General features: G+C 39.4%; 1 protein-coding gene across 1 annotated transcript in view; it reads left to right on the top strand.

The window, feature by feature from the left end:
- Positions 1 to 25,727, top strand: part of NCOR2 (nuclear receptor corepressor 2) — a 127,362-nt gene that overhangs the window by 21,974 nt on the left and 79,661 nt on the right. Inside the window, exons 4-11 of the mRNA XM_089491036.1 lie at positions 8,609 to 8,788; positions 10,578 to 10,691; positions 15,189 to 15,245; positions 15,478 to 15,530; positions 15,779 to 15,845; positions 19,957 to 20,129; positions 21,179 to 21,269; positions 22,451 to 22,629. Of these exons, the coding sequence (XP_089347162.1) occupies positions 8,609 to 8,788; positions 10,578 to 10,691; positions 15,189 to 15,245; positions 15,478 to 15,530; positions 15,779 to 15,845; positions 19,957 to 20,129; positions 21,179 to 21,269; positions 22,451 to 22,629 (914 nt within the window). The remainder of the gene's footprint in view (positions 1 to 8,608; positions 8,789 to 10,577; positions 10,692 to 15,188; positions 15,246 to 15,477; positions 15,531 to 15,778; positions 15,846 to 19,956; positions 20,130 to 21,178; positions 21,270 to 22,450; positions 22,630 to 25,727) is intronic.

The following is a 25,727-nucleotide window of genomic DNA, read 5'->3' as shown; positions in this document are numbered from 1 at the left end:
TTTTCTACATCTGCTTCTCCCCTAGTATCAACTCCATTATCCAGGTACTTCCGCAAAAGGGCAGAGCCTCCGCACATATCCTCTCCCCCGATTGAAGGAATAGGAGAGGCTGTCCCCTTTTGCGGAGGTACTCCAAGAGACCAGAATATTGCAGACGGATGCGTGGAGAAAGAGAGGTGCTGAAATGCTTCTCTGTCTCCGCTAACTTGGATTGCAGAGTTGATAAGGGGAGAATCGGCCAAAGAAAGAAGAGGCAAGAAAAGAAGCAGATCTTTGGAACAGGGACATAAAATCGGTCGGCAGAGAAGACATTGACAGACAGCATGAGATAAGGCAGCCGAAATGCAAATTAAAGTTTGTTGCTCTCTGCTTCATGTTTGTTTGTTTTGTTGCGGGGGGTCAAGGAAGCGGTCGTTGGGGAAGGTTGGGAGACATTGAGAGTCTGCGAGAGCTTGAGCGAGAGTCAAGCCCCTAGGCATAGTCGGCTGTGCGACGGTGCCACGGATCTGATGTCTGGGGAAAGAAAACAACCTCAATTATATGTCTAGGTTGTTTTTTCAGATTTTTTTCTGAAAAACCCATCTTGTAATTGAGCAAGTACGGTAATTGTACTTGCGAATTAGGAACACCTTTTATTTTTTTAAGCATAATTATGGAACTTAACCACTTATTATGTGTGCTTTCACCTTCATGGGCTTGGTGTGTATGCTTCATGTATGTACCACAATATTTACGAGAGCAGCATAAAAAAATGGTGTTTACTGTTTGGGTTGGCAAACATGGGGGAATAATGGCGATTTTTGTTGTTGTTGTGTTTTTAACATTGTCATGTGATAGGATGCGTGATTTGTGTAGTAGGTTCCCTGGGTAAAGTGTCACCTAAATCTATTACACAAAAAAATGTCCTGCCACCCGACACCGAAAGGGTTAACAATAAAGTTTAAAAAAAACAGAGCTCTACTTTTCTGTATAGTTAATAGTAACTCAAATATATATATTTTTTTTTTAAGCAGTCTGTCCTGTTCCTCTGACGAAAGTGTTATTTAAGGAAAGCTCAGTGCTATTTCTTTTTTCAGCTGCTTATAAAAAGAATGATTCCTTGGGAGGAATAAAACCCTTATACAGTGAAATCTGCACCTGATTGCTGTGTTTTGAATTTAAAATGGTATATGAGCTGCAAACTCCCACAATAGCAATAACAAAAATAATATTTCCGCACGTCTCTGGTGGCCACATCAATTTAGTCTGCTGCATCCTGTATATCGTTTTTATTTTCATCTTCCAGGAGGATTCTTGAGATGTAGACGTTTCCAAACTGCTTGCCACCAGAATACAGAATGGCAATTTAAGTACAGTAGTTAAGCTATCTGTGGGTAAATTTAACTGAAGAGAAATCCAATAATGGTAGATCCAGATCATATCACAGCATTCAGCTGCCTATCGACTCTGTGGGATAATTGCATTTTCCATCCAAATCTGAATGTTGTCCCATATGGAAGCTCTGTAATGGAGCCTAGCTGTGTTCTGTAATTATGCTGCTTCCGCGTTCTTGTGGAGCATGCTTAAAAAATGAACATAATTAGAAAGTTTAGATGCAGAAAAATAAGTTCATTAATTGTACAAACACATACGTTTATGTACCTTCCTGCTTATTCTGATGTGTTATTGTATTTGATGCCATTCTATAATCTTAGAATGGAAACATCTTTTACAATTGACCAGAAACCTATTAAAGCAGAGTGGAATTATAATTGTTTGAACAGGTGCTTTAAATGATTACCCAAAAAAATAGGGAATCGGTGTTATACAGGTCTGTTGAGGCTTCTACCCTTTAGGGGATCTATTCACTAAAAGAAGTGTTTGCAGCTCCTTCACTTCATTACTCGTTATGCAGGTCCAAATGCCAGTGAGCTTCTGCTGCAGGAAGAGCTTGGCTGGACTTGTGTAATGCATGGTAAAAATAGTGAGATTTCTTTTGACTTATGAAGTACATAGGGCCTGCTCAACCCTTCTTGCTGGAGATCTGCTAGTGTTGGCACTTTATAACGAGTAGTGAATGACTCTCTTGACAGCTCTCCCTTTAGTAAATAGACACCATAGTCTCCATTCTATTACATCTCAGACTATATAGGCTGCAACCTTTAATTCTCTGTGATATATATAGTCACACCAAAGTGGCCAGCGGTCACTCAGCCAGAGGAGAATACCATGGGTAACAAGGTAGAGTAAATGGAGAGCCGTCAGTCCGCAAAATACTTCAACATCTCCTATTATGTCTTCTGTTCCCAGGAGTTGGGGTACCAAAATGTGTCCTTCTCAAGAAGCATAAGGCCTATGAGCCAGGGGTGCTTCTGCTATGTGAGATCATCATAAATGGAGAACTTTTATCCAATGAATGAATCCATACTTTATGAAATCATTGTGATATGTATTTCAGTAGTAAAAGTGTTCCTGGTTTCTTTTTCCAGGGTGGTGAAGTGTTTGTTAGAATAGGTTTATCTCTTTCTTTACTGCTTGCCCTAGGAGGGCGTAGTATGATCTTGTCACCCCCTGATATCTGTGTTCCTGTGTAAATTAACCAACTGGAGGGCTGTCCAGACAGACCTCTTCTTCGTGTTCTATGCCTAGGAAAACGATTACCAGGTGACTGAGGTGTTAAACCTGCCGTGCAGATGGATGATAACTACTAGGCCATAATCTGTAATAAACCGAGACGTGAGGTTGTTAGCAGGCTTATGAAAACAAATGGCAGGAGAGTGTAATTACTGAGCAGGCATTGACTTCTTTGAGAAGAGCAAACAAACATCATTACCTTATTATTCCAAAGCCTCCAGGTTTCTGACTTTCCTGTAATTATCCAGATAAAGGTAAATAAGGAACATTAACCCTCTCCTGCTTCCGATATAGCGGCTATACATGATATAATACAAAAGGCAACAAACTGTTCCTTTTTTACCATATCTTAGGTGTCCCTATCCATACAGGGAGGAAAAATGTGGCTACTGCTAAATATGATCAGTGTGTAAAACACATAAATAAAAGTGACTGTGATACCCTGGTATATAATTTCATGGCGTTTTACCGCAGTCTGGAGGAAGTCATTTTCCATCGCACTTTGTTGTTTTCTATTGTACTTTGGAGCAGGTGGCAGCTTTAGGAAGCTACAGGAAATAGGAGATTCCAAGGGACAAATACACCCACCTGACTCATGAAATAGCTGAAATTTCCTTAAAGTAGGAGTTTTGACTCGTGGTGAAACTTGCCAATTAGAGTAATAGGATTGGCTTTGTATGTGTCTTTGTTTATATCTACACTTCATGCAATTAGGTAGCAGCTTACGTCAGGCAGCCTAAAGAGCAACTCACTGTTTTTTCCTTTCCTATATGTGGCATATTTGTTTTGTCAGTAGGGTACATAGCAATGTGTTATAAGATAGTTTTTGTTACTTGTACCATTGTGTGAATGTTGCTTAGTTCCTGTTTCCCAGTGAGATTTACGGGCAGTGTTTTTTTTTATTGATCATGGGAAGGTTTGCATGAAACATAGAAATACATTATAAAGGTTCTATTTATGCTGGTTCTGCAACAAATAGTGCATCATATGACAAATGACAAACCATAGGACGAAGTGATGTAAGTGTGCCCCTTTAATTTTGAATTCATTATCCACTAACTGATTTCAGGTGTTATCAGCAGACCTCTGATTTTCCCTGAGCCTATTTGCAAATTTCCTGTAGCTCACTAAATTGTATTTTATAAATGTTTAATAAAATATAAGCATTTAAGAATGTGTACCTGAAAGTGAACAAAAACAAACAATGAGGCAATATTTTAGATGTTATTTTGGTGGTATCTTCCTTTTTGCTGAAGCTGCTGGTGACAAATGTCTAGGGATGCCCGGCTCCACTGGGTAGCTGTTAGATGGCTGGGTTGGATTACATGGAACGGGAAGCACTGTTTCTTGGCCTCCTGCCACTTGGGCTAATGTTCCCCAGACTTGAGAAGCTGTTTAATAGCTTTAGTTGGGAATGGAGTTTTGGGATCTCTCATTTTAATGACATTTTTAAACCCTGTTTGCTCCATGATTGGCATCTCTGCTGAGCAGAACTAGAAGATAAATATGTCACTGCATCTAACTGGTACATTGCTGTGTTTGTTTTGCTCTCAAGGAAGGGACAACTCCTAATGTTTGGTAAATGCACCAAGATAAAATGTATGACTCCAACCTACCAAGGGCTTTTTGTTTAGAGAAAATGGATGCGAAACTCCAACCCAGAAGAGCCACCAGCAGACCAAAACTCCTGGACATGCATTTTTGAAAACAAATTAGTTTAATCTGTTTTAATAACTTTGATTGAGCAACCTATGTTGAAGCTGGAATATATAAAAATACTGGCTTGTATATGTGCCACTCGGACAAAAAGGGTCTGCCTTTTTCTTTTGTTCTCAGACTAAGTGACATTAGTCCTCAGTTTCAGGTATTCATTTTTGCTAGCCCTCAGGATCTCCTTCCTTCAGCAGAAATAATTCTACTGGGCACACATTGTGACAGACCCACTTGTGCCCATTAATGGGCAACTTGGGAATTTTGTGATGCTATTGCAAACCTTACACTTATCCCACAATTTGGAATTCATGCTGCTATAAAACATCATACATCATACAAAAAAATCACTCTGAATGCATGTATGAAATAATTACTAGTAATTAGATAATAAATCTCAGAATGATGTGGGTTTATAACTTTCTTATTTAATACTATATTTGAATAGAAAGGCCAGAGCTGTAAAGAAGCAGGGACCACCAAGTGAAGAAGTTTAGCAGAGTCTTTCCAGTTGCGTTTCATTCAATAGACCTATCCCGGCCCTGCTTCAAAGATTGAGTGAAAAGCTGCTATAGCAATTAAAAGGAGACAGCACTCCAACGCAGACAGAAAGGATTACAACATGGGAACAATGATGGAGAGAAATCTTGTTCTGTATGCACGCTATGCTACACTGCCCACCACCTTCTACCACAGAAGTCACACAGCGCAATAGTCTGTGATGGTTAAAGGGTTATGTGTGCAGCCATCTTTACCTGTGTATCTGCTTATATGTTGCCCTAAAGCTGTCTCGCATAGTAAAGTCTTTCCTGATCTCAACTTTCTGTGGTGTGGTAGGAGTAGTTTCAGTTATCAGCATTTTGTATTTCAGTAAAAGTAATTTTCATATTTTATAGTTACATTATGACGTGGAGGTTGCCTTATATATCAGTTTCCCTTCTTAGGGATTGTCAGTTACCTGTAGATGTCACTGACTGTACGAACAGTGTTCAATCAGCAAAAAAACAAGTAAAAAGCATGTTAAAACACAATGTGGTGACTAAATCTGGGGAACAGAAACCAAAATAGCGAAGAGAAGGCAACGTGATTTATGTCTTCCAACATCTAACCCACAAAAAGGATTAAAATGGGAACATGATGTAAGTGAGAATCATTTGAAGCTGAGTCAACAAGTCGAGGGCTGCCTTTACTATTAATATGTGCAAATCATATCACTGCAGCTGCTGCGTTAGAAATCCGAGAATTTTATAATGGCAATAGCTGTGAGCATCCCCCCCGAAAAACCTTCTCAGCCAACACATCCTACTGTCCGTAGCCCAGCTAAACCCGCGCCATATTTAATCACATGGTAGTATTGTTGTTACTGGGTTACCGCTCACCATTACCAGTCAGATGTTGTAGCCCTTTTAATATTCATTAGAGGGGAGCAAAAAGGGCATTAAATCCGCAGAGTTGTCTTGATATGTACCATTTGACTTGCGTGCAGTCTTCCAGCGAAGCCTGGGGGCCTCTTATCGACACTGTCCCGTGTGCTAAACACCAGTGTGATTTCCATTTGTCAGAGTATTCGGTGAACTTCAATGTGTTTTGCCAGCCGCGTTACTGGTTTTTTAGAATGGTTTAGCCTCAGGCTGAAAGCTGCCATCCCTTCATATTGCGGTTTGATACACTTAGATAAACCTATGTAATAGTGATTACGGATTAAAATAAGCCATATGTACGTATTAAAAGCGTATGTATTTCCTTTGGTAAGGTATCTTAATGTGCTCTTCTCATGATTGGCATTATAATTCATCCCCATTATATCACCTCTCTCATGATGTTAAGTTGTTGTTTGGTTTACCCTTTGTAATAGTGGTGCGGTGGTAGGAAAGAACTACAGGAGCTTAGTGTGCAGTCTCCCTGAACTTTTCTACTTAAGCATGCAGTCTCTCTGTGCTTTCCTGCTCCGGCGTGCAGTCTCTCTATGCTTTCCTGCTCCGGCGTGCAGTCTCTCTGTGCTTTCCTGCTCCGGCGTGCAGTCTCTCTGTGCTTTCCTGCTCCGGCGTGCAGTCTCTCTGTGCTTTCCTGCTCCGGCGTGCAGTCTCTCTGTGCTTTCCTGCTCCGGCGTGCAGTCTCTCTGTGCTTTTCTGCTCCGGCGTGCAGTCTCCCTGTGCTTTTCTGCTCCGGCGTGCAGTCTCCCTGTGCTTTTCTGCTCCGGCGTGCAGTCTCCCTGTGCTTTTCTGCCCCGGCCTGCAGTCTCCCTGTGCTTTTCTGCTCCGGCGTGCAGTCTCCCTGTGCTTTTCTGCTCCGGCGTGCAGTCTCCCTGTGCTTTTCTGCTCCGGCGTGCAGTCTCCCTGTGCTTTTCTGCTCCGGCGTGCAGTCTCCCTGTGCTTTTCTGCTCCGGCGTGCAGTCTCCCTGTGCTTTTCTGCCCCGGCCTGCAGTCTCCCTGTGCTTTTCTGCTCCGGCGTGCAGTCTCCCTGTGCTTTTCTGCTCCGGCGTGCAGTCTCCCTGTGCTTTTCTGCTCCGGCGTGCAGTCTCCCTGTGCTTTTCTGCCCAGGCCTGCGGTCTCTCTGTGCTTTTCTGCTCCGGCGTGCGGTCTCTCTGTGCTTTTCTGCTCCGGCGTGCAGTCTCCCTGTGCTTTTCTGCTCCGGTGTGCAGTCTCCCTGTGCTTTTCTGTTCCGGCGTGCGGTCTCCCTGTGCTTTTCTGCTCCGGTCTGCAGTCTCCCTGTGCTTTTTGCCCCGGCCTGCAGTCTCCCTGTGCTTTTCTGCCCCGGCCTGCAGTCTCCCTGCACGTCAGTTTAAATGCACGTCGGTTTAATGGTAGACCGCAGGTGTACCGCAAATTACTGGTGGACTGCATGCTAAAGTGACACCGCTTTTAGTTATGTCAAAAGCTGTGATGGTGCCAGGTCCCCTTTAACCCCTTGTTGGGCACCATATTTCTGTGTCAATAGACAGGTCAGGAATGTCATGATTGGTGAGGTACACAAATGATCTATGCAAATTGCTGGTATATTTTTGAAATACTCACCACATGCTTTTTTCAGTTTCTGTAACAATGTGCAGATGGTAAAAAAGTAAAGCCATCTCCTCATCTTCCAAATATTCAAGGGGCATTGTAATGCCCCTGACACCTCCACTGTAGATGAATGCATATTAACTTGCTATACTATTCATTCTTCCAAATAAAAATACAGCATTTACCTGACAGAGAAGAGGCTGCCCTGCTGCAGCAGCTGCTCTCCTCCTCCATGGTCTGACTATTCTTGCCACTGACTGGCCAAACATACTTCCTGCAGGGCATTTAGCGGGGGTTGTGCAAAGGGGCAAATGCATATAGGGGGATTTTGCAGGATCCCCCTATGCAATTGCAAAATGGACAACATGCAGATTTAAAGGGACCACACAGTTATCATTCATTTAATTGCCACTTTTTTTTTTTTTGGTGTAAATATTTCCAAAATGTTTCTCGTATCGTATTATAAGGTACAACTTGCATTCCAAACATTGTACTTTTGACTTAGAACTAGATACAGAATGGCTATCTGTGGCCTAAGAGTTAATGTTGTCCAGTCTCGGTACCTTCTAGTCCGTTTGCTCAATTGGTCCTTATGTGACTGTGTCTCCATGTACTGCTGGCTCCAGATTGCATCGGTGAGATCCTCAGTGTCCTGTTTCTAGCTACAGTGTAATGTCCATGAAAATATACAGCATTGTGAAGACAATCCAATAGTGCCTGGACATCCGTACGTGTGAGTGCTTTAGCAGTCTAAGCGGGAAGATTATTCTTTTCTCCTTTGTTTGGATATTATTGAAACCTTGAGTTATGCGATGGTTAAAAAAAGGAAAAAATAGATGGTTGGCTAAAGCTTTTAAGTGCCAATGCAGACAAACTGAGACACATCCTGAAAAACATCCCAGTATTTAAACATATTTTCTTTGTTTATTTACATTTATATTTCCCAGCTCAGACTTCCAACAAAGGCAAAGCCCAGGCCACCTAATGCAAATATCCCTTTATTTCCCATAATATATTTGTGATAATTGCTCTGCACACATGTATGAAAGTACACAAAGCAAGGTGGGCATTTCTTTATATACAGAACATAACAGAGGTCTTCTTTATGTTAATATTTAATTGAATATAAAAAAATATATCTTTATACGGTATATATGTGTGTATCATTAGGAACTATGGTAACCTGGAATATGACATCTTTATGTAGTAAAAAAAAAGATATCAAGATATGTTTGTATTGTAGATTAAAGTCCCTTCTGATAAACCTTTTGTCTTCTCTACAGGACCGCTGCCTGACTGGGAAGCTGGAGCCCGTATCCCCCTCCAGTCCACCCCACAAAGATGGAGAACTGGATCTTCTACCAGCCAGGCTCTCCAAGGAAGAGCTCATACAGAACATGGACCGGGTAGATCGGGAAATCACCATGGTAGAGCAGCAGATCACCAAACTGAAGAAGAAACAGGTTGGTCAGGTTTCTGTTAGTATTCATTTATTTTGTACACACAGGCACCTTTAGAAGCTGTTTGACTTAAACAAACCATAAATCGCACTCTCTGGTATCTTAAGCACATATACCTTGGTAGATATTTTATTTTACTCAAACTTCTAGTCATAATGAGCTTTAAAGACATTACAATGCTTACTCAAAACATCTAGTGCTGTAGTGGTCCATTCTGGGTTTTGAGGCAACATATGGAGAAAATATCAAGGTTTTGTCTTTTACAATCTCAATGGCCAAAATTTATGCTCAGGTTTCCCATATCTTGCATAAATGAACATCTGTGACTTGATTCCTCAGTGTAAATATGGTTAGTGAAGTTTTTATTGTGACCCAAATCTGCCACCAAATAGCTTGGATTTATAAACTGAACAATATCTTTTTAATTTTTTTTTTTATTCTCTTTTTGTATTTTCTTCGTATGCAATATGTATTGCTGGCCTGGCAAAGAATCCATGATAAAATCAAGCTTAATTTATAATATTACTCCCTGCTCTTGATTTATACGCTTGTTATAAAGAAAGTTCAAATTGTTAAATAAAACCTCAAATAAGCATACAGGGGATGAAATTAACAGGACACTCCAGCTATCATATGCACTTTAATGTGTAGGATAGCAGAGGGGATTCCCCATATGCATTTTCCCCTTTACAGTAGATTTTGGTACATTTGTGTCACACTTAAACCCAATTTTTGGACCACAGTGTAAGCGGGCAGCTGCAGATGCAGCTTCTAGCTCAGGTAAGTGGTTTTTTGTTTTTGAAGAATACATATTATTGCACTAACGGTACTCTCATATGCATTGTTCTTCATTGGGGCTGTCAGGGACAGTAAAATTACCATTTAAGTGCATATAATTAATTATTCTTAGGGTAAGAATAACTACCAGGATTTATCACTTTGGTTCAAAAACAAACTAGTTGAACTCATAGCCTGTTATTTATAAAATATGGAGATTATATTTAGGTGGCATTTCCAGTTTCTTTTCCAGTTTCCCTACTTTGTGTGCCTGCAATTGGATTTTAACACTCTCCTCCTTTCCTACATGCCCTTTGGAGTGAGTTTATCCCCTGACACAGACTGCCTGCTGAAGTAGGAGCGTGTTCGGAGTTTAATCTGATTTTTAGATAATCCACTTGGTAAAAGAAATGAGGATTGTAATTCTTAAGTCTAGCTCATCAGATCAAAAACCAGTTGTTTAGGGGAATTGTTTGTGCTCTACGCACAGGAAAGTGGTTACTCATCTGCCAATCTGTACTGAAAGTGCCCAAAACATGAAATAAGAAACAGATCTTTATTTCTTAGTGTGCAAACAGAGTGGTCATTGTGCTTTCCAGACCCAGTCCTTGGGAGGCCTAGCAGATAATTGAATGCATTTGTACTCTGACTTTGTGGAAAGGACAATATATTATTTATAGCTCTTAAAATGGCCAGGAAGCCCCTTTTGAGGGCTGAGATGCCTTCGTGACCCAGGCAATTAACTGCTTTGCCATAACAGTATACTACTTCATAATCTTTAAACAGTTTTAAGTTATTCTATTCTTTACTTCAGATAAAAGTGTATACAAACACGCACTACCTTGTAACTACAAGGAGGAAACAACGTTATTAAAAGGGACTTGAGGTTTAATTATTTTGATGTTTTTCTGAAGTTACTATCCAAACCTCAGGACCCTTTTGAGTGCCAAATGACATTACTGTGTGTACAGAGTTATCACTTTGGCTCGTTTTCTCTTTTTTTGTTTTGTTACAGCAACAGTTAGAGGAGGAAGCTGCCAAACCGTTAGAGCCTGAGAAGCCCATCTCCCCTCCGCCAATTGAATCAAAACACAGGAGCCTGGTCCAGATCATCTATGATGAGAACAGAGTAAGCTTACTTTACATGGACTTTTTGGATTCTATAAGACATCTCATGTTGTAAAGTCATAGTACCGATACAACCCATTCTAATAAGATGACACTGTTTATTGTATTGTCTGTGCTTGTAGAATTATGTCCACCATGTCAGTGGAATTGCCAATGTAAGCCTCCATGGATGGAATTGCTCATACAAACTGTGCAGCATGCGATTCTGTCCAAAGCCACCCCTAAATAGCGTGACCTCCACGCGTTGCTTCCCTGAAACTCGCTGGTTGAGAATGTTTAGAAAGCAATTTCCAGTTTGTGTGCTTTCTTCAGCTTAGAGCCCTGGCAGCGGCATTGTGAGCCTACATGGTAAGGCAGGACTAGAGACCTCCCTCTGTTATGTCTATTTGGAGACTTAACGGATTGCTGGTTTAAATAATGTTTCCTTATACAGTTTGTAAGTGATATGGAAAGTTTATGCAGACTTCTTTTTGGTTCTATTTATTCCCTTCCTTGCCTATAGAATGTATTTAACCCATTAGCTGCAGAGATATAAAGCCCAATATGCCATAGTGATCATTCTAGTGCAGCAAGATATTAATGATGATTTGGCAGAGTTTAAGGGAGTACAGCGGCTGAAGAAATACAAAACAAAAACATTTGGAACGCTGCTTCTCCTTTAAAAAAGAAAATGTCAATTATTTATGTCAATGGCGTGTTTCTCTTTTTGTTAAATGATTCCACACAGCTAGCGCCACAATCCCTTGCCTCCAAAGTTTGAAGCTGTGAGTTTGTATCATTTATTTGTATGCCGCGCGTAGTTTCTATATGTGCGCAGACACCTTTGGACATTATAAATATTTTATAAAACATATTTGTGTGTGTGTGTGTGTGCTGCAGAACATGAATCTATGGTCGCTAGGGATAGGATGCTTTCCGGTGTGTGTGGCCCGTCAGTAGCTGTGCTGCTTGCTAACTCTCATTAATTGTGCGGTGGGGTTCATCTGAGGACACTACAGATTGCTTTGTGTTCTGCTCTCACTCACCGGCTCTCGAAGCGCCTATTAATTGTAAGCTGGGGACCGGGAAACCAAATATTACTGAATATCACAAGGGGAATCGATGGGCAAAGTATCTTATTGAAGAGCCATGTGCGTGTGTATGTATGTATGTGTGTGTATGTATGTATGTATATGTGTGTGTATATATATATATATATATATATATATATATATATATATATATATATATATATATATATATACAGTTATATAGTGCGCGTGTGTGTGATGATAATATGCGAGTGTTACATGTATGCAAAAGTAATTATGTGACTTGCAGTATTATATTATTATTAGAGTATTTGGCCTGTGTGGAACATACTGTTTACATTATTATTTAAGCACACATACTTGTGTATTTAACTTTCTTTAGAGGCCTCAATCTTTGTCATTTAGTATATTGCACTGATTTTGTTTAGCAGGCGCTGGCTGTTTACAGGGCTGAGTATCTTATACCATAGGTACCAGGTTGCCTGTTTCTTCGGCCATCACTCACAAGTGGCGTGTTGCACACATCAGTGTCTAGTTGGCTTGTAGGGAAAGATAACAGCCCTTGCAAGGCTGTCCCTAAAGGAAAATGGATTGTCCACTTGGGGAGACTATATTGAATAGCATGCAGTCTACTCTGCCATTTTGTCCCTTTGAGTAGCGATGGGCCCTGGCACACACGCCTGGCACTCAAACACTTGAATATATTCATCTAGCTTATTGTAGGTGTTATAGAAGGACTGTCATGCCAGAGACGGCCGTCTGGTTTAACAGTGTAAGATAACACTGGTGCCCTTGTGCTGGTGGGAATAACGTTTGTAAGTCAAAACCGTTTGCCAGCGAGCGTAAAGCCTAAGCCCATTTACATAATACGTACATTCTTGACTCTGATTATGGAATGCGTCTGTGAAATGTCAGGAGAGAAGGTTATTTCTTTTGGCTCATTGATTTCCAGCTCGACCCCATCTCAGGGTTATAGCGATTACCTCGTAATATTTTACGTCCCATTCAAGATTTCTTTAATAATATAACATGCGAAGATTTGTGGGTTTCTGGTTCCCAGGCTGAGCAGACAAGAACGTGTTAATGGAAAGCAAACTGAAATGGCCTTGCGTGTTGTCCCACGCTGAGCCCTGCATTGGTATGTTTTATTAGTCTTCTGACTAATAACTGGCGCCCTGCCGGGCCTGCTGAGATGGAATGGTACTTGTAGAATAATACAGAGCAAGTAGAACGCTGGCAGGAGGCACTGGGCACAAGGAGAAATGAGGCAAACCTTGTCTTCATACACGCTGTGCAATATCGTACCAGAGACTTTATTGGATAACTACTGTCTGTAATATAATATGCAGTTTAATACAGGGTGCTGATACCACTAGATATCTCTGGTCAATGTGATATAATTCTGGCACCTCTGGGGTCCTAGTGACTTCCATGTGCAATATAGTGCATAACCATTACCTGGAAATCCTTATTCCTATAATAGTCCACTTCAGTCCCCTCAGTAACCATTTTAAACAGTCAAACGTTTTGGAAGCTATGCTGGACCTCACACAGGAACAAAGTAGCCCTTTGACTTTTATTTTGTGATGTTTTGTGTTGATTTCTTTGGAAGTATGTCTGATTTGGAGGTACAGTCCTGGTTTGGAAGCCAAATTCCCTTGCACCTCTTTCTTCTTCTGATGCTCCTTTTTTGCAGACGCTCAATGTTTGGTGGATATGGATGTACAAAGCGCTCTACAAGCCCCAAATTTGTGTATAGTAACAAATGGATTTAACAATTACACTGTGTGCAACCTTATTTGATTTCTTTAATATTTGTGGACAGATAAAAAACAAATAAAATGTCTTAAAAAGGCATTTCCCATAGCCATGCCTCTATTGGCCATTTAAAACGGAGGTATGTGGAAGTAAACTGTTCTTGTTCTTAGAAGAAAACAAAATCAAGCTGGAGTCTACATACGTCTCTATACATTTCAAATATATTTGCCCTGTCTTGCCACTGTTCAGATGAGGGTACTGCAGAGTCAGTTATTCACGAGGCTCGTTAACCCTTGTTAGAGATGCAGACCATTTATCTGCTGTAGTAGAGCAGAACAGAGCACACTTCTGCCACCTTTTTCGCTGCAATGCCCCCAGTGGTTGTCGTAGTGCACATTAGTTGCCCCGCGCATTAGCCCCTTCTGGTTCCTATATTGTGTAGAAAACTGCAGTGCTGTTTTGTGTCCACTTTCGCTACTTGTCTATGTAGTTAGCTGCCATCTATATTGGAACCCTCTCTAGGAAGAAAAAAAAATCTTGTGATTGTATGTTTGTTCTGTTATAGAATATTGCTATTTTCTCTGAAGCAAAAGAAGGCATATTTAAATATGTTAACATTATTTAAAAAAAATCTAACGTGACAATTTTTCAGCAGGTTTATCATCTTCTTTCTTCTGGAAAATTGTTAGATCGAGTCACTTTTCAGGAAAATTGCAAGAGTGTCTCGGAAATTACACCCCTAATTAAACTATATGTGCGTGCTAATGTACAACGGCACAGGGGAATAGTGTAAAAGATTTAGAGAGCCTCTGTAATTACGAAACATTTAATAGATTTATATAAATAATCTTAAATTATATAAGTTCAATAGATCTTAGTGACATGTCCCTTTAAATGCTTTGTACACAGCCGGTGAGGCGACTATGGAATGATAAATCTAATCATCCGCTACGAGTGTGTCTAACTTGGTTTGTGTAACAGGTGTTGCTTGTGACCTCTGTGGTGTAGTTTAGACTTCCACCACTTGGGGGCCTCCTAATACTGCTGTATCGCCACATTTAGTATAAAGCTCTGAAGTCGCGTTTCGCTTGGGAAAGATCCTCTCTGTCGTTTATTCCTTGGCTTATGTAGCAACAAGCACTACAACCGTCATTGCTACTATTTAGTTTATTCTGGTATGGGATCTGTTTCCCAAAGACTAGATTGTAGAAAGGATGAAGTCCCCTTTGCTGCTGGCTTTCTGTTGTACAAGATTTTCATTGAATGTGCTATGTACATAAGGCTATCACTAGTAGTGTCCCGTAATGCACACTATATACTGACTGTCCAACTATATGATAGAAGATATGACAGCAGTGTCTTTGTTAAGGTGGTTGGTCTTCTGGCGGTAAAACGGTTTTGCAGACTGAGGACTAAATGCACAAATAAGTAACATACTACTTTTGCTTAATTCCTGACTTTTGGGCCCTCACTAATGAACATGTTCACACATAACTGACTTGCTGCCACAATTCTGATCAGAATTTTACATGGCGGCACATATATCAATAGCTGGTCATATGGTGAAACCAAGCGCCTGATTTATTCGTCTGTTACAGTGCACAGATTCCGCCATCAGAAAACATTTTCTTCTTAATTGGTGTTTTTGGAGACCAGAGTATCATGTTTTGCAGGTAAATTAGATAAACATTGTTTTTCTTTCTTCCTAGAAAAAAGCAGAGGCAGCTCACAGGATATTGGAGGGACTTGGACCTCATGTAGAACTGGTGAGTTATAATGAGTCTTTTGATGTATACAAAGTATAGTATATCCTACAGTAACTTTGCATAAATAAGGAAAGGAGGCCATTTCCACATAGGGAAGAGTCCAACGAGGTGATCACCTTGTTGGAGGATAAAGAAGTGCTTTTTTGCTAATCACTACTTGGTAAATGTGACCTGTGATGCCGGAGTGTTTGGTCACCTTTTGTATTAACGTTCTATTCGTTTTGTATTTCAGCCGCTGTATAACCAGCCTTCAGACACAAAGCAATACCATGACAATATTAAAATGTAAGTGTAACCATTTTCTAAATCAAGAAGTAGAACATACGAAACTGCATCTTTGGTTATAGTGCCTTCACGTGGAGCATTGAATCATGAAAATCATTTTTTTTCATCTTCATTTGTGACAATTTTTTCATAAACAAGCATTGAAAAGAAAAGATACATGTTTGTTTTATTGCTGTTAAATGTCTTATCTAATCTCAACATTTATTAAAGCCCTCTTCTTTAAATTGAGTTTATTTATTGCGTTTCAGAAATCAGACCATGCGCAAGAAGCTCATTTTGTATTTTAAGAGAAGGAATCATGCACGCAAGCAGTGGGTAAGTCTGTGATGGGCACTGAACATAAGTCTTCCAACATGTTACTAATGATCTTCTGACAGATTCATTCAATTAGTGCAACCATGGATATGTAACCTCTGACTCTGTAGCTGTTGTGGATTTAAGGGTTAGAACTCCAGTCATGCTCAGCTAGTCTGTTAACTGGTTGAGCATGATGAGAGTTGGCTTAGACTAGTTCCTTATGTTCTACATGTCCAGACTTGTTTGATTTCCTGGCTCGTCAAAGCATAAAAGGTCAAATATTTTTACTTTTTTTAATTAATATTTTGGCTACTATTTTTTTTTATATTTTTTCACTATTTGTACCAGTAAAGTCTATTTATATAAATTATATTTCCTACAAAGCTCGTAGTAAAATGCTGAAGGTCACATCTGGGTGTTAAAAAAAAAAAAAAAAAAAAAAAAAAAAATTGTATTGGCATCAGTTTTTGGTGCCTACTGCATAGAGTTTTGGTGTCAAAGGACTACTTAATGTTTCAAGGCGAGAAAGAATAGAAGCTGATCCAGCAGAAAGCAAGGTACAATTAATTAAAAGTACAGAAGCGGAATTTCTCATTTCTGGTAAACAGCTGCTTTCAGGAAAGGCAGTGGTGCGCAGTAAAAGGTGCAATTAAACCTAGGATAAACCAAGTGCTTGGGAGAGGGGTACCTTTATCTATAACTATAAAAACCCTTTGAAATATCTTCAAAAAGTGCAAATCCTTGTGAAATATCAATCTCGTTGTTCTAGCAATAACTCATATTTCATTTCAAGTTGTTACGGAACATCCTCATCTTCGGTAGAAGAGTGACAGTCTGTTTTCTTAGAACAAACGCTTTAGATCAATGCAACAAAACCACTACAAGGGATGTATTCAAGTCTTATATATAACTTAATAATTTACTATTTTTCATAATTATTTAATAGGCCAATCAGAACATGACCACCGTGAAAAAATAAAATAAAAAATAATAAAAAAAACTCAATCCTGGAAAAAAATGTATTTAATTTCCAATTATTCCTGCATTCTACCGAAGAGAACCCAGCGGAGTATGCTGTAGTGCTGTGGCCAACACACGTAAAATGTGTTCATATTGCTGTATTCATTTTCAAAAGAGAAGGTTCATGAAATTTATCACATTTTCAAATAGCTTATTAAAGATGTGAGTGGCATAATTCCAGCTCGACAATTTAATAATGCAAAAAAAATCAGATAATCCGTTCAAAAAAAAAAAAAAAAAGGCTGCTATCAAATTGGGGTACAGACCAAATTCTTGAAGCCGTATTATTTGTTTTATTATTTTGGCTACATTGACAGAACATTTGTAAGGCAATCTGCATGGGAGTTCACAAGAAAAATAAACGTGTAATAATACAAGAATTCCCAGCGATTGTTAATGAAGGGGGCAGAGAGTGGCAGGAAGTGAGGGTGGGCAAATTTGGCTGAAAAATACTCGGCCTAGAACACAATAGCAAAAGGCCTTGTGTATGGAAAACATGTACTGTGTTTGGGCTGCTGCTTTCTACATAGTCTGTGAGGGTGCTGTAAACATTTCTCAGTCAACTCTGTGTTTGTGGGGGGGGGTGAGTCTCAAATTAAAATCCATGAACAAAAGGAAATTAATAATCATCTGTATGAATCACTCACAGCCTTCCGTAAATGTTCAGAAATCACAATAGTTAAATAAAAACTTTTTCCGACACCTATCATTTACAGGCCACTTAGCTTCCACGGGGTGTGCTAAATAACTCAAAAAATCACATTGAAGAAACCTAAGCTAGAAGGTGTATTGACAACTTTTAACAGATTTTAACTATATCCCCTCCATCGCTTATAACCCGAAACAAGCAATCCATACCACAGGAGCAGTGAGAAAGATCTTTTTGCACCCACTCCCAGCTGATTGTGACAGGCATAAAGCTATCCTGAACCTGAGACAAGATTAAGGGCTGATTAAGGCCTGAGTCTTATATCGTGAAAAATGGTTCTTACCTGAAAAATGGGTCAAATTCTGTTTCTATGATTGGCTAAGGGGTGCGCTGATATCATGAGTACGTGTCATCCTTCGGACAACTACAGAAAATGAGGTTTATGCCTATCAACAAAGTTTCTGAAACTAACAAGGTAAGTTAAAAAATTACTTTGGCTTAGTTTCTGGCCCTTTAAAAGTTTTGCGTACTCCATCAGCTTCCTGGGATGCAGTGCCAACTGCCATGGTGTATTTCAGCTTTGTTACCAAGAAGGCAAATAATTCTGTTATCTTCTGTGTGTACATTAACCCCTTATTGACAGTTGATGTGCCAGACATGTCACCGGAAAACATGCAGTTAATGACAATTGACGTGCCTGGCATGTCATATGGATTAAAGAGTTTAGAAAGTGATCAACAAATGCTTTCTTTGCTTAGCTTGTGTTGCTGCAGTGCCTCGATATCGAGACATTCAGCAACACCCAAAAACTTTGTAGATGGTGCCCTGCTGCTGTAAAGAGCTTAGGAACAGTGATCGCTTATTTCGCTCAGCCGTTGTTTAAGTGCAATCAATCGAGGCATTCAGCTACAATAAAATTAAAAAAACAAACCATGGAGCTGTGTGATTGCTCTCTGGAGCGATCACAAGTACCAGAGACCATCAGAGTAAAAGGTTCTAAGACCCTCCTGAGACCACTGAGCTCCCCCTGTAGGCTGCTCAAATGTCAGCAATGTAGGGCAATGGTGCCCTGTAAATAAAAAATAAAAAAATACAAAAAATATATTTTTAAAAAATGTTAAAATTTAAATAAAAATGTAATAAAATATAAAAAAAAATAAAAAAAATTTCTTGCCCCAAGTAGAAAAAAAAGAAAAAATAGTGTATAATGTAAGAGGGCATTTTACGCCCATATAAAATTACAATTTTTCCTAATTTTTTTAATACATTACATAATATAATCAAGATAATGGTATCTAAATAAATCTCTTCTTGTCCTGAAAAAACTGTGTGGGCACAGTAAATTCTCAAAAAGCACAAACACCGCAGAAATGTTAAAATGGCCATTGTCACTAAGGGTACAAACTTTTTAAACCAGTCCTGTCACGAAGGGGCAAAATAAATCAATGTATGTAACAGATTGTACTGACTTAATATAAGCAAAGACATGTATTGTAAACACTCCTAATGGAGTTCCCAGGATCTGCATGATTATTCCTCACGACTGATATTGCTTGGTTATTGTTAAGTTGTTGGCAGACTTTGTAAAGGTGGGTGAAGAGATGGGGAGATCTGCGGAGATATTGCCTACGGGTCTTTCACAGCTTCCATAAGGAGAACCTTTAAACTAGATCTTTGCAATCAATGACACTAATTAACAGACAAGAAGTAAAGGATATCGTTTGTTTCATTAGCTGAATTTAGTTGGGATAAAACATATAACGGTGACAGTTCCCTTTGGAAAAAACAATCATTCGCCACTTCATCGTAATAATGTTGGCATTCAAGGCGAAAACAGTAAGCACCTTTGAAGGGATTATAAACCATCTTTATATTGATAATGATAATGTGCTTTTGATAATGTGCTTTTAGATTTTCACACTACATGCCATATCCATTAAAGATATCAAGTAGACCCCATATTTTCATGATATCTACACACAAGCCTATTTGGCATGCAATGTACCCATTTGGTTCACTTTTTTTCTACTCCTTAAAGCCACCAAGATTTGTTAACGCTATAGTAATGTATTTTTGTATGGATCTTGTTAGCCTAATCAATGGGGTGCCGGTTATTTAACCTATTTACTGCGCTCTAGTAGCTTGGGGGGGGGGGAAATCTTAAAATAAGTATTTTTCATCCTTCAAGCTGCTAACACCAGATTAGTGCATCTGCCTGCTGAATTATTTAAGTGCACATTAAATCACATAGTGATTGTGGTTTTAACAGCTGTAAGGACAAGGCTGCTGGTGTGGTCTGTGGTTAAAGAAAAAATCCTTTTTTTTTTTTTCTTCTTAAATTATGAAAATGGTCACAGACATTCTGTGTTCTGCTATGTGACTGGTTTGATTAGAGAGGGCAGGCTTGAAAGTCAGTATTTTTCTGGTCACTGATTTTAATGTGTTGGTAATCGTTTTTAGGAGCAAAAGCTCTGCCAACGATATGACCAGCTGATGGAAGCCTGGGAGAAAAAGGTGGAACGCATTGAAAACAATCCACGAAGACGGGCCAAGGAGAGCAAAATCCGAGAGTATTATGAGAAGCAGTTTCCAGAAATCCGCAAGCAGAGGGAGCTTCAGGAACGCATGCAGAGGTTGGTTTATGATCTGTACCATGCTGATCCTTCGCACCGTACATTCTTCTGCATTAGAATGCAAAACATCCACTGAGTTTTCAAATCTTGGGTTACGTTTTTTTTTTTACTTTCAAGAAAAAAGCCAGACGTGGATAAAGCCAGGAAGGAGGAGGGCTTAGTCATCTGCATCTTAGACAGCGCGTTCACTACAACCGTACCTCCAAGATACCTTATGCCTTCCCACCCTAACCTAACCATCATTTAACTCTATATGGTTTCCTTTAGATTTCCTTTCCCAAAATGAGAAAATCCCTTTGACTTACTGGCTTGTAGTTATGTTCAGAGTACTTATGTCTAGTGGAGGTATTTTGTAAAATCTCATAGCAATGTCAAAATCCTTTTTTTTTGTTTATTCATTTTTTATACTATACATTTAGCCTGAGTACCTGGAAGAGAGAATCGTAGCATATTGTATACTCAGGGTGCTGTCATATATTCTTGAGTAGCAGAAAACAAGACAACATAAAGCATATAATCCATAGACTTCTTGTCTGTGTATATAATATATAGGGTAAAAAAAATTGAAAGCGGACAAAAGTCTGCTGAATTTAACACTTTTAAAAAAACAGAAAAATAACTTAAAATCATGTGTTGACTTTATGTGAAATTAGATTAAAGGCAAATAGTAAATTGAAAGGTCTGCTGTATGCTTACCATACCAGAAATATAAATGGAACAGCAGCTCTATACCAGTGACAAATGGCAGGCATGACATAGAATGCTAGAATTTATTGCTAACAATAGTTTTTTTTTGTTAACCTCATCCTTGTCGTGTCTGAGGTGTGACTTAGACAATAATGTACTTGTTGTATTGTCGGGAATCACTTTATTTATTTTTTAAATTGTGCTACAGCCGCTGAACTTAAAAGTGTTGTTATACCCAAGAAGGGTTCTGGGTAACACGAATCCTACGAATGCCTGCAGTGGTTATGTGAAGTCGCTCATCCATATAACCTGTTAATGCATCACTGCACGCGACTGAACATTTCAATTCCATCTCTCAGCAGGGTAGGACAGAGGGGAAGCAGCCTGTCCTTATCTGCGGCACGCAGCGAGCACGAAGTGTCAGAAATTATTGACGGCCTTTCAGAGCAGGAGGTAAGGCTTCCTTCCACGGTTTTGGTCCTCATGCAGTGTATATGCCTTTTATTCTTTATTTAATTTAATGTATCATAAGGAACATTTTCATTTTCTCTCACGACAGTTAATTGAATCATGAACCTTTCCTAATTTAAATAGCTGTGAATTATCTTTTTGACTCGTGTATTGCTAGAGATGAGAGGTGCCACGTGGCACTTCTCATCTCTCCTCTATATAGTGTCTTCACAAACACTTGATCCCAAGCTAAAATAAACTCTCTTCTTAATTATATGTAATTAATATATGCTAAATGTAAGTGTCCTGTGAATTGTTCCACTTTAACTCAATGGTGGGCCCTGCGGTATAATCCAGGCTGTATTTATGAAAATACAAATGTATTGAATATTAACACTAGTAAACAAAACCCCATTGACAACTGCCTGGTCCTTCATCTGTAATGGCAAAGGTGGAGCATTCTGACACTGTCAACTGAACAGGTACACTTTATGGACATTGTATTCTAAATCCATAGACACTAATATGTAGATCACCCCACTTTGCAGTCATAACAGCCTCCACTCTTCTGGGAAGGCTTTCCACAAGATTTCAGAGAGTTTCTCTGTGAATTTTTGCCATTTCATGCAGTAGAGCATTTGTGAGGTCAGGCAGTGATGTTGGACAAGAAGACCTGGCATCTCCATTCCGGTTCACCCCAAAACCATGTTTATGGACCTTGCTTTCTGCGCTGGGGCGCAATCATGCTGGGATAGAAAAGGAACTATTGCCCCAAAGTTGGAAGCGTAGCATTGTCCAAAATGTCTTGGTATGCTGAAGCATTGTTTTCCTTTACTGGAAGTAAGGGGCCTAGCCTAAACCCTGAATTTACTAATTGAGTAGTGTGTCTCAATACTTTTGTCCATATAGTGGTGCACAAATCTTCCCAAATTGTTAACACGATTCCCCCGCAATGACCCCTGTTCTCACACAAACATATGGGGATCCATCCAGCTTATTTCAACTATCTTCAGTTTTTGGAGGGTTGCAAGTTATGATCTGGTGTCTGCAGCATGTAATTAACACCGTTTTGCATGAGTGCTTTAATTGCTAGGGTGTTAATTCTTTATATCACAATGCAGAATCCGCTTTTCTCATGCCGTGGGTGGTCGATGCTCTACTAATGACTCTGTCCTTTTCTGTAGAACTTAGAGAAGCAGATGCGTCAGCTGGCAGTCATCCCACCCATGCTGTTTGATGCAGAGCAGCAGCGAATCAAGTTTATCAATATGAATGGCCTGATGGATGACCCCATGAAGGTGTACAAGGACCGTCAGGTCATGAACATGTGGAGCGAACAGGAGAAAGACACCTTCAGAGAGAAGTAAGTTTAGAATCTTATCTGCTTCTTTTGTGCATTGCAAATGTGTTTACATGCTTTTTACTTGAACGTTCACCCACTAAAATGCATGTGTCCCTCTGCAAATATAGATTTGTGCCTATGTAAAGATAACTGAATTGGTTAGAGAAAATATGTAGAGGACACCATCGGAGGTATGAATAGATGAGCCAGACTTGCCTGCATCTCTGTACATGTGTGCTAAATGACCAAAATACTTGAAAGGCCAGGAGCCGCCAGTGATTGGGCTTGAGGTAACACAACCAGTTATAGAGGCAAATTTAAAAATACAGTTTACTTTCCACGACACCCCCTGTAAAAAAGAATGCGTATTAAAGTACATTAATAGCCACTGTTGAACAAAACAAATGAAGGGGTTTTCCTGAAGTAGAAGTTGCAACTCTGTGGTTTGACAATCCCTCCTACTGATTGGTTGCTTGAAGCAGCCAATTAGCGCCAGGAAAACACTCCAATTAAAAGAAATTAAAACTATTTCCGCACATCTGCACCACCTGCTCAGTGTTCGCTGAACTAGAGTTGGAGTTGACTGGAGTAAAGTATATGGCATGCCTGGAGATCTCTTGCATCGCATAATGCCTGGGGCATGTTGACAAAGGGCAAATGCAAAGTGCATATGATGGCTGGAGTGTCTCTTTAAACATAGCATCATGACACTAAATAATTGTACTTACAGGTGGTCAGTATTACCAAAGCATTGTACAGCGCCGTGGAATATAGGGCTCCAACTAACTATTTTCATAATTGATTAGTGGGCCGATCATTTTTTCAATTAATCAGATGAACCGCAATATGCACATTTTTTGTTTATTTAAAATTAATGAACAAACTGGGTGTTTAAAAAAACTTAAAATTTACATTAATGTGTCATTGTACTCATAATGGCATTTCTCCAATTGCCCTCTTATTTTACTATGACATAATAATAAAATAAATATTTTAAAGGTACAAGACCCCAAACACAATATTTCTCCAACTAGGTTTTAATACCTAAAAAAAAGTTTTACTAATATTAATTCACAAGTAAACAATTTTTTCCTATTTAATAAAAACTATGATTGAAAAAAAATCATTTCTTGTTTTTTTATTGCCTTTTAGTTGCCCCCAGGCTTGCTACTCTTCTCCCAAGATATGCCTTATACCCATGATATGCCACTCCCCCCCCCCCCCAGGCTTGCCCCTCGCGCTCCAGGCTCCCTGGTGTCTAGTGGGGGCAGCCTGTGTGATTATTATGGACTTTTATCAATTAGTTGTTGCAGCTCTGTGATATATGATGGCGCTATATAAAACAATAAATAATAATATACTATATCACAGAAATATACTAGTGGAAATTTAACCAGTTGATCGTACTGACTAGTTTGGGCAACATCTTAGACATGCAGATGAGTTAAAATATAAAATGCTATCCTATAGAGGGATACATGATACATCTGTAATTTGCATCAAAACTGTCTGATGTGGATGTAAGGAGAGGCGCGCAGTGTTGCATTTTCACATTATAAAACAGAGGAGGCCAATACCCATAGGTGAAACGTACACAATACTACTGGCTAATTTGTTCATCGGGTACTGTATTTTAAAATGTATATCTTATTATGAGCACTGGTCCTTCTCAAACAAAGAGGTGAACTAAATGATTTATCAGCCTTTCAGCTCCCAGCCGTTGTATGTTGTATAGCGTGTAGCCCTACCCACAAGCTCTATGGCCAATAGGCAACGGTTAAGCGCTTAAGATTGTTGCATTGCCAAAGTGTGGCTCTGGGTGAGTGGTTCACCACAAAGAAGGAAGTGATATAACAGAACATTAAATTGTAGATTCACTTCACTGGGACTTTTACAGCTTATAAAGTGAGTGACATGATCAGGGGATGTGCTAGAACATACAGCATTTCCTTCCATCCCTCATCTGCAGTTTTAGTATGTTTGGATGTGGTTACACTACAGTGGTGCTGTGTAAATTGTTTGGGTTATTGCAGCTTTGGAGTTGTTGAGTTCTCATTTATGTTTGGTTTAGGTTGTGTTGTAAACATGGCTAGAGGGGAAGGTCCCTTTTTGTTATTTGTTCATTACATGGTTTCAGGATAGTTTCTGCTCTTAGTCCACAACAACTCAACTTCTGTTTCCTCTTTTTTTTTTCTTTAACTTGTGTCTCCTTGATCTGTAGTGAATTAATTTAGATGTTTAAATTTAGCAGATCGTGTTACCAGAAGTGAAATCACTCCTGCTACAATTAAGAAATATTAATAACTTTTTACCAGTAGAAACTTGTATCACTCAGAAATTCTAGGTCCTCTCCCCCCATTTTCTTCACTCTATAAAAGTAATGTGATATTTGAAAACTGACATACTAGGAATTTGTAGTGAGTCACCCCACAATAACTGAAAACTGGCATAGTAGGAATTGGTAATGAGTCACTGAAAAGTTACCTAAAAAATATTACATTAGGAATTTAGAAAGTCACAAGCAAGCCTGAAAAATGATATACTATGAGTTCATACCGAGTCACAGAACCGCATTAAAATATATTATCACCCCTTAACCAACTGTTGACTATGGAGATTCCCATTTCTCAAATGAGTAACGTAATGAGGCAGTAGAAGCAGATGGGAACTGGTCGTCTACAGGAGACATCTTATTATAATCGGTCGTCATGGATTCTTCTTAGCTTAAGGTAGAGCTGTGATCATTGAAGCAGCAGCAGCAGCAGGAGGAGGAGGATAGTATCCTTCAAATGTTCCTCTTATTAACCCTTTCTTATATCATGTATTTTCTCTCACTTGCACAGCTGCGGATGCCCTCTTATCTCGAGGTTTATTTGATGTTGATATATTGCATATTTTATGATTGTTAGTTTGTGTGTGTAGCTAAGCACAACACTTAGAACCGCAGAACCAATACGTTCGCATTCTTATATGCTCTTAAATGATTTTTAGTGCCTCCTGTTAAACTGTCTATTCCCTTCCACCTGTGTTGGGAAGTGTTTTTGCTCTATGTGTAGTGATAGTCCGTTACATTTCCCTGAAGCCTGCCAACATCCTTTCTCGGAGCATGACCTCCTGTT

The sequence above is a fragment of the Sceloporus occidentalis genome, unplaced genomic scaffold (assembly GCF_023333645.1).
Source record: "Sceloporus occidentalis isolate IW3139 unplaced genomic scaffold, rSceOcc1.0.p SCAF_48, whole genome shotgun sequence".
Taxonomy (NCBI): domain Eukaryota; kingdom Metazoa; phylum Chordata; class Lepidosauria; order Squamata; family Phrynosomatidae; genus Sceloporus; species Sceloporus occidentalis.
This window is presented reverse-complemented; position numbering and strand designations above follow the sequence as displayed.